General features: G+C 51.8%; 1 protein-coding gene across 2 annotated transcripts in view; it reads right to left on the reverse strand.

The window, feature by feature from the left end:
* The window catches only part of LOC128089588 (phosphofurin acidic cluster sorting protein 1-like), a 43191-nt gene extending 33452 nt beyond the window's left edge, over positions 1–9739 (reverse strand). The window contains exon 1 of one of the 2 annotated variants that reach the window (XM_052701187.1): positions 9549–9739. In XM_052701187.1, coding sequence (XP_052557147.1) covers positions 9549–9739 — 191 coding nt within the window. The remainder of the gene's footprint in view (positions 1–9548) is intronic. The other variant, XM_052701196.1, reaches the window with a different exon arrangement.
* Between the last annotated feature and the right edge of the window lie 266 nt (positions 9740–10005).

Consider the following 10005-nt stretch of genomic DNA (forward strand, 5'->3'; position numbering starts at 1 on the left):
CTTGCAGGAAGAATTACTACTGCAAAACAAGGAAAGAAACGGCTTGAAAGTCTCCTTTCAGGCAGTGTGAGATGAGCTCTCAACACCAGAAAGGAACTATTTCTCTTCCAGTGCCTTCACTTTATACAGTTAGCCAAGAACCAAAAGCTGGGGCACTCAAAGGTAGTCCTAAAAACCCTCACGTGATCACCAGAAGATTCTTTTTTTTTTTTTCCCCAAGCATTTTATTTATTTTAGATTCCTTTTCTCACTACCAGCTGAGAGACTCCATCTCAGTTTCACCCTATTGCTTGGCCAGATCAGACATCAATTAATCTGCATTACTGGCAATTCGGGCTCCTCCCAGAGCTCTGTCAGCAGTACTCGCTCTGCATTGGACTGAATTGATTTCTGCACTGGAAGGGAATTTAATTCTCAAACCTCACATGCATCACATACATCTGTACCATCATATACCTACTGCTGGCAGAACACCACATTAACGCCACATCTCCCTTTACGACCTCTCACAGTGCTGCCAGTTGTTGTGAGGAAGATGCTCTGTAGACATGGCTCCATCTGGACAGCTGAGCCTGTATCCACCCCAGGAGTGGACACCACCGAGTGCTTCTCAACTCAACACAGTCTGTTTGGCTTGAAATCACAACTGCTGCACTCACAAAATCATAGGGGTTGGAAGGGATCTCTGAAAATCATCAAGTCCAACCTCCAGCAAAGGCAGGTTCCATACAGGAGGTTACATAGAAAGATGTTCAGGCTGGCCACTCACGGAGCTTCTCTCAACGTTTACTAGAACAGATGGCTTGATCAAAGCTATCCTGGATTTTAAACCTTGATCTACTTAGGGTTGCCTTCTTCCAAAGAGTTCCAACCCCCTGCACATCCCACAGCCAGCTCTCCTTGAAAAGTCATTCACATTCACAGTATTAGGAAAAAAAGTAGGTTGTAATTAAGCAGAGTTATTAATCTTTTGTCACTGGGGACCCCAAGTCTATTCATATTCATGTCAACAGGAGTGCTGGCACCACCATGAGGATGAGCCACAAGTGCCTCGTCATGTTTCAGAAGAGGAAACAAGATCTTCTGAGGGGCAGCACCTAACTGCTCAGTCTTCTGCGCGTAGATGCTGCCTGCTTCTGTCATCCCATTCCCAACAACTTTTGCTTTCCTGCATCTCACCCATTAAGCGCTGCTCCCCTGCCATAGCTACATGCTACCAGAGTCTACAGCTCTGCCTTTTCCAGGTTTCACAGCTCTGTTGACTACAGAGAGGAGAAATACAGCCACAGTGGCACAAGTGCTCTTCGGAACACGTTTTTCAAGATTCTTCTTCTCAAGATGATAAAATGATCAGGATCTACTTAAAAAAATCCCAACGTCTCCCAAATGCCAGTTAGATCTGTGAAGAACTGCTCAGGTCTCAACAAGAGAGGCCAGCAGCTCTCACACTCCTCAGTCAAACTGCGGGCACAGGGTGCAAAGCCCCACACCTCCCAGTTCCTCCAGGCACAGAGTGCTTTGGAGGATTCCTTCAGACACCACATCCATGCCTGCAGGGGTACAAAACCGAGACTTCTAATTGGGGTCCAATGGTGCCAGGATTAAAGGATGATGGTAATTGGATTGCTTACTGTATTCACAATCAATAATAAGGTTAAGAGATTTCCTTTCCCTCCTCTCGGCCGGGCTCTGAACAGGCAGAAATGATGAGGCAGTCGAGGGAGGTGTTAAAGCCCTCCCCCCGGCTGCCTAAGAGCAGTGCTTAGGGCTGCTTGCTCTGCCTGCACAGAGCTGACACTTCTCACCCCGCTGGCTTGCAGGCACCTCTACCTCTGCGTGCAGAGCGAGCACGCTTTGCTGCACAAAGGATGAATGAAACCGGGTGCCTTGGAACCATTCTCCCATCACTCTGCATCCTTTCACATTAAATACCCACACAGATGCATCACTGAGGAAAAAAAGATATCCACTCAAATTGTGCTTAAACTACTGCTAGGCATGAAACAGCTTAGCCTGAAAATACAACGCTCCCTCCCACCCCCTTTCCTGCAGTTGTATCAACTCTTTGCAGGCTGCCTTCTCCCTTTCTTCAGTTCCAGATAAGTTCTGGGTGCCCCATCCCTGCAGGTGCTCCAGGCCAGCAGTCGTAGCTTTCAGTAGTTTCCTACGTGAGGCTAAGACTCGTTTGCCATTACTGACAACACCCAAACATTTGGGGACTGGAAAGAAAAAAATAAAAAGGAGAATTAATTGAGGGCAAAGCAGCCCGAACCCTGCCGCCCTGCCACGTGCACAGCAGAGCTGCAGTGACATAACTGCGTCCCCCAGGCTCTGCTACCGCCAGGCTGCACCGCTTTTACAGAAGGAAGTAATTTAGAGTTAAGATCTTGTTCGGGCAGAGAAGGGAAATTTAATCCCTGTTCTCCACTACTTCTTAGCTGTTGGATGAATCACTTCACCTCTGCTTCCCCTTTGCTGTTCCTAACCAGAGCCTAGAGCCAACCCCTACGGAGCAGGCAGCGCTTCATTACAGTGCATCAGGCAGCATCCAGCACACCGGGCCATGCAGCCTCCCGGCGCCTGCTGTCACACATGCTGATTTCCAGATAATAAGCACATTGTCAAGAGGCATCTCCTGAGGAAGGCCTACGATGTGCCCAGACAGCCTATCCCGGAGCACACGGCATGCAGCACACTGCCATTAGCCTCTCTCACGCTCCACTGCACGCTGCGCAGATATTAATTGCCCCTACCACGAGCAACGTCTTTCCCCAGCACAAATGGAGCTTAAAATCTCAGCAGGCAGTCCACACAGGGCTCCCAAACCTTCCTGCAGATCCGTATCCAAGCCTGACTTCAGCGTCCAACTGCAAGGTCATCTTCCTGCTCCATTTCAAATAAGTAACTTGGTTAACAAAAAGCACATGACAAAACTCATTGCTGCTGCATGAAGCATTAGGAAGAGCTCACTGAACAATCAGGCAGTGGTGTGGCTGCGTGTTGCAGCGACTTTTCCATTGTTTTCTTATGGGCAACAAAAAGGGACATGACTTCCAACTTCCAGCTGTTTGGAAGTTGTTACCCAAACGCAAATGCAGGACAAATAGAAAAAACAAAGTGGAAGTCTGGTGCAGCACATTCAGCACAGCTACAATAAGTGATAAAAGGATTTGTAAAAGCATTTGTATGGCTAAAAATCACTCCTTTTTTTCCCCCCAAAAGTAACAGGTTTTAAAGCTTTCTGTCTGCAAACAGAGCAGAACTGCAGTCCTCAAACCCAAGACCTTCAGGAAAAGATGCTGCACTGCCAGCTGAGCTGAGAGCACGGTGCGAATGCAGCTAGAGCACCAGCAGCCCAGCACTGTGCCTGCTGCTGAACAGTTTGCTTGCAGTGTCTCCAGGCCAAAATAAAATGTGTCAATGAATTAAGCACCACCAAGAAGTGATTACAAAAAAAAAACCAAACACTTGCAGCCTTGTCTACAGGAGGAAAAAACATGCATGTGCCTAAGATGCAGCAACAAGTACTTTGTAACATAGGTGCAAGTCTAACAGGGAAGAGCCTGAAACTCACTCCCAGAGAAAGAAAACCTGAAGGCTACTAAAAACCATCCTATGAATACCAGAAAAGAATGAAAAATAAAAGGCAAACAATAATAAGGTGTGGCCACAAGTAGTAGCCCCTAAATTGACAACACCAGCCAACTACTTGGAAAATAGAACATAACTAGGGACTACTCAATCACAGAAGCAACAACAGTGCCATGATTATCAGCAGGAGCATTCAGGGCCCTTGAGGGAAAGGAGCAATGAGATGAACGTAGTTGTATAAATAAAGTGGGGTAAAAACACAGCAGACTACTAGAAGATAGCTAAAGGAATGCAGGAAAAATGCAGAACAAGTGAAAGGGAGCTATTATAGAAATGTATCAATAATGTACACCTAAAAATGCTGATGTAAATAATATGGATTCAGAGACACTACTTGAAGCTCTACTGAAAATCAGGCACCAGGATGAATAGGGAGGCATTTTGGATGAATGTGACTGGTGCTGGAGAAGAGCCCCAAGCTGTGATTGCATGACCACTGCACTAGTGAAAGTGCCAACCTCATCTGTGCCCCAGACATCCACTTCTGCAGCTGGGATGCACGGCTCCAGGTGAAGGTAGGCACTGGGGGGGCCTTGGTTGGCTACATATCTCCTTGGACATCCCTGGTGGCCCTTAAGATGTCCCTGCAAACACTCAGATGTCCCAGACCTCCTCATGCTTGCCCACGGCTCCTCTAACGTCCTCATGTCTGCTTGGATGTCCCACTGTCCCCATATCTTCTGGGGCATCCCTGAAGCTGCTCAGATATCCAAGTCCTGGGACATTCAGTGGCCTTTGGGACAGCCTCCTGTCTCCTTGGATGTCCCCAGTGTGGCACTGAAGGACATGGCTTAGTGCGCATGGCTGTGATGGGGTGATGGTTGGACCTGATGACCCTGGAGGAATTTTCCAACCTTTATGATTCCATAATCCTGATTCTTCCCTAGTAAAGAAAAGTGTTAAAGGACAATAAAATGAGTAGCAGATTTTTCTTCAGTTATGCAAAATGGAACCTAAGCAGGGAGTTCAGCCATTATCCCAAACTGCCCGTAATGAAGAGAATGCAGTTATCAAGACACAGAAAATCAGTTTAAATACACAGATGAGCATGTAACCTGGGTGTTTTTTGTACAAGCAACTATCCCATGTACACTGGCTTTGGATCCCTCACGTCACTTGAGACACTCTGGAACAAGAAACAGGGTAAGAAGGACACGCAGTGAAAGTGTAAAAAAAAAATCAGCACAAAGAAGGCAATAAAGAGGACTCAGGAAAACCAGAACACAACAGTTTTCATTTACTGAGCAGAATCCCACGTTAGGTTAGACGGTGAGATGGGAGGAATAGCAAACTCCTGAGAGATGACAATGGGCAGCAAATCATAACAGTGATTGCATCGCAACAGGCCTGCAAGAAAACACCATGTAATTTTGGGCTGTGTGCACAGAGGATGAATCACACTGCAGAGCAGGGAGCGGTCTCCAGAACCACGGCTGTGATGTGCTGAGGTACCTGAAAGGCTGCATCTCCCCTTAATCTCATCCACTGCCAGCGAGCAGAAGAAAAGAAAAAATGCACAGAGAAAGCAGCTTTGATGCAGTTCAAAAAGCTCCCCTACCACCTGGGGTGCTGAAAGAGAAGAACTTGAGGTGCTCAGACCATGGACTGATGTGCTCAGCTGGGACAACATCAAACAAGGGATGGTTTTCACCTCCGGCTCTTTTTGGGAAGTGACTTGTCAAGTTGACAGCAGACACGTGTTCCATCTCATCTAGGACCATCCCACACTGCACAGGAACACACCAAAGCACCCCACAGCTCCCAGGGAGAAAGGTGATCTCCACCTCGGAGGAGGGTGCGTATTGTGCAGCCTCTGGGGATCACAAATACCTGCATAAACGAGCGCTCGGTGCCTACCAGCACAATAGGAACACAGCACAACGTATCTGATGAGCAGCCAGATAACAGAGCTAACGCAGCCTGGTCAATGAAACCCCGGTGAGCAAAGCCGGGAGGCAGCACAGCAGGTACTTCAAATAACACGAAGCCGTCAGGAAAGGCGAGATTATTATTCTGAAAGGAGCACACACATTTCCCCCCCCCCTCCTCTCCAACCCCAATCAATCATCCTGGCAGGGGATGCTCGTCCCGGGTTCCACTAATGAGCAGAAAGATGGAGTAGCAGGCAGCAGCCCAATTAGCATACACACAGACGGAAGCACAGCACAGAGCAGAAACCCCAAGAGAGCTCAGTGACGGACAAGGCACAGGCAGTGACAGACAGTGGACAGCATTTCAGACATATTTGCAGGCTCACAGCCAAACCCACGGTATTAAGAATAATAAGCAATCAGACGGCCGTTTGGAACATTTTGTTTTCTATATAGGACTAAGAGGAAATCGTAATTCAAACATGGCAAACAGCACCAGTTACAAGAGACTCCTTCCTTGCACAGATCCGTGGCCTCTCCCAAGCTCTCCCTGCCCAGAGCTGTGCCGTGCTGCCCTGGCATCCTGCTGCCTTTGTAAGGAGTGATCCGGAACCACTTAACACTCCCAGGGGTGTAGCTTACCCAGACAGCAGCTTTCCCTGGGGTTGGAAGTTCACCATGAAAATCCTCAATTTACCCAGCAAAACTGCCCAAGAACATCACAGGCAAATGCTTGTTATTCCAGCTGGAGCGAGATCGTTCCAGGAACGATCTAAAGGAACACCGGGGCTGGCAGCAAGGCTTTTGTGCTTTGGGCAATGAGAAGTCAGTGGCCAGCAGCACACAGGAAACACACCCATCTTCCATGGCAAGGTGTCCAACAGGACCTCAGAGCCATGCAAGTGAGGGGGATGTGTGACTCTCAGCACTTGGAAAGATCACTGCAGCCTGTGCCTATCTCCAGTTGCACTCGCAAAGATCCCTGTCCTTCCAACGCCATAACTTTCCAAAACATGCACTTGCAAGTTTTAATGAAAGAGAATTCAGAGCATCTTCTGAAATACGTCTGACAGAATCAATCCAAGCCACTGCTTCTCCTAATCTCCTAATCAGCTTCTCCAGGTCCAGGCTCTTCTCACTATCTGAGCACACTGTGAAGGTGGCAGCAAGGCTGGCTGGGTTGAACTAACGTTGTACCAGGAGGCATTCCAGACTAAAAGCAACATACCTGTGCCCTCCTAGCACCATTCACAGCACAGTCAGCACAGGTAGAATCTGCCTTTGCAATCTGAGCTCGGCAACACTAATGCATTAGTCAAAACAAGACTTGTAGCTCTTACCCCCGATTAGAAACGCGATGACTTATCACTGAAACAACATCCACATAACACTGAACACAGCAGCTGTGTCATGGAAAAGGAGCAAGAACAAACACCAACAGGCAGTCTTATCTTGTTTCCTAATTCCCTAGGAACGTGCACTTCTGGGCTCTCAGATACTAAAGGGGGTAAAAGGAAGAGCAGTCCTATTAACCACTATTTAGAAAGAACAAGACTCAAAGCATCTTTGCACAAAGTCCTTTCACACATTTTTTTTCCAAATGTACTAGCTGATCAGTACATGAAACAATGAAAGCACAGTAAGACACTGTTTTGATGCAGACAGACATTTCACTTTGGCAAAGTCCTGGTTCATCTCTTGCATTTTATGTACAGCAAAGACTGGCTACAGCCCTTCAGTGGTACAAGAAAGGCCAAAATACCCCTGCTTGGAGAGCAAGGCAACTCACCAAGGAAACCCCAAACTAAATGGTAACTTTGTTCACTGGCACATAAGAGATGCAGCAGAAAAGACTTCCATTACATCCTACGATTCACCTTACGGAACCAAGATCCTCCTAAAACACACTGCAAGTTCTGCAGTCAGAGCACTGAGCAATTTCGGTAGGTCCAGGCTTACACCTCGTGGTGCCAACCCCTACCAGTTCGGATTGCCTCTCTGAAATCCTCAAGGCTCAGATGCAACCCTTTGACAGTCCTGCATTAACAGTCAAACAGCACAGCCCCACAAAGGCTGATCCAGTGGCAACTGTGGAAATGAAATACTTAGGATGGAGCGCAGCAACAGCAACAACTTATATCCAGTCCAGAAAAACAGCAAAGCATATCGTGCAGCACAAAAATCAGCTCAAAGCTCTCCTTTGCTTAGATACACACAGGGCTGTGAAAATCAAGGCTACTCATGCATAACAGACAGAAAAGCCCAAGGGAGAAGGATTATTACCCTTGAATGGATATTGTTTTGCCACCACTACCACTCCCAAAGAACAGTACAGACCAGAGACTGCCTGTGCTGGGCAATGGGACAACACAGTGAAGTTTCTGCCTGGAAGAACATCACATCAAAACTAATGAATTACACAAGCAGACCAGAGTGAAAACATGGGTGAGCCATCAGCGAGCATGGCACGCAAGGTCACCATTAACCCAGCTCAAATGTGGGGCTGGGTCTTCCTTTTGTTTCACAGCCACCCACCCACATAGAAGGAGCTTCCCTACAATCTGCTCATTCAGGAAAGCTCAGGCCACAGACCATGAGGGAACACAGCAGCAGCAGCCCCACACTGCTCACAGGGCCCGAAAGGACTTCTCCAAACCCTGCTGGTTCCACAGGTGCTGCTGCATGCCATGCTGGAGCTTAGGCCTCTGAAGGGAGCCAGCTTCCACCAATTACTTCCCACAGAATAACAGTAACAGGGAACCTCCAAAGCTGGAAGGGACCCCCAAGGATCACCGAGCCCAACCCCCGGCCCCACACAGCACCCCCAGGGTCAGAGCGGTGTCCCAGCGCTCCCTGAGCTCCGGCATCGCGGCCGTGCCCACTGCCCTGGGCAGCCTGTGCCGTGCCCACCGCCCTCTGGGGCACAGCCTTTCCCTCACCCCCACCTGCCCTCCCCTGACACAGCTCCATGCCGTTCCCTCAGCCCTGTCGCTGTACAGAAAGCAGAGCTCAGCGCTGCTCTCCACCCCCTGGAGTGCTGCAGCTGCCATCAGGCCTCCCCTCCGCTCCTCTGCTCTGAGCAAACCCAGGGCCCTCAGTGCTTTTCACACACCTCGTTCTCCAGACCCTTCCTCACCCTCTTAGTCCTCCTCTGAACCCACGCCAACCAGTGCTGCATTTGGAGATGTTCCAGAAACGTCACTCCGGCATAACTTTACAGAAGTTTCCTCCAAACCGGAGCTGATAGCTGCTCCTCACAGCAACCGAGACACCGTCGGGAGCAATCCTTGTGAAGGGGTGCACTCCTCGATCCCCCCAAGAGCAGCTCCTTCCAACTTCCACACCGGGGACACACCCCTTCTACTCAGCCACCAGCATCCCACCGCCCACAGCAAAATGCAGCCGCGCTATTCCCGCACGTTCCACTTGTCCTCACAGTTCCTCCTCTCTCCAACACCGCCGAACACCGCGCGTCCACGTGCTTCGACTCACCGCTCCGTACCGCAGCTCCACTCTGCGGGAAGCCGACCTGCCGCTCACCGCCCGCCCTCGGTTGCACCCAGCCCACAGGCAGACGATGCCCGGCAGCGTCCCGCTCCACGCAGCGGCACGGCGGCCCTGCGCTCCGCCGACACGTGTGGCGGTCCAGGCGGCGGCACGGCACCGGCGGGAGCAACTCCATGGCACGGCCGCTCCTCACGACGAATCCTGCCGGAGCCCTTCTTCCTCCCCTCCAGGACCGCCGCTCTCACACCCCGCGGCAACCATGACTTCTTCCCTCTTTGTGCGGCGCCGGAATACGCCCCTTGCAGACACCGCGCCCGGATGGATCCCAAGTCCTTCTCCCCCCGCCCCTCGGCGCGAGGCTCCGTGACGGAGCGGCCCATGGTGTCGCCTCGGAGCCCCTCGGCCTCCCATCGCGGCCTGCGACGGCTGCCCGGTTCCGGGCCCCCGGGGTGCCGCCTCCGGAGCCCAAGCCCCGCTCCGCGCCCCCCGCCCTCCGGCGGCGGACTCCGCCCGGCTCACCTGGGCACGCAGCTGGGCGCCGAGCGGTCGATCTCCCACGTCGCGAAGAGGTTCATAGGCACCGGCACCGGACCGGGGCCGGCCGCCGCCATCGCCGCGGCCGCCGCCGTAGCCGTCGCCCCACCACCCGCCGCCGGGGGCCCCGCGGCGGGGCCCGAGCCCAACGCGCCGACCGCCGCTGCCGCCGCCATCCCGCTGCCGCCGGTGGCGCTGGGGCCGACCCCTCAGCGCCGGCCTCCGCCTCAGCGCGCGCCCGCGGAGCGGGGCGGGACGCGGCGACCCCGCAGCGCCAACCAGAGGGCGGCAGGGCGGCGGCGGGCGGACCCGCGGCCAATCGGAGCGCGGCCGGAGGGGCGCGGCCTTGCGGCGGGAGGACGGCCAATGGGAGAAGGGGAAAGGGAGAGGCCCGGGGAGGGAGCTTCGGGCGGCGCCTGCCAATCGGAACGGCGAAGGGGTA

Source organism: Tympanuchus pallidicinctus, unplaced genomic scaffold (genome assembly GCF_026119805.1).
Source record: "Tympanuchus pallidicinctus isolate F22 unplaced genomic scaffold, pur_lepc_1.0 scaffold1, whole genome shotgun sequence".
NCBI classification, from domain to species: Eukaryota; Metazoa; Chordata; class Aves; order Galliformes; family Phasianidae; genus Tympanuchus; species Tympanuchus pallidicinctus.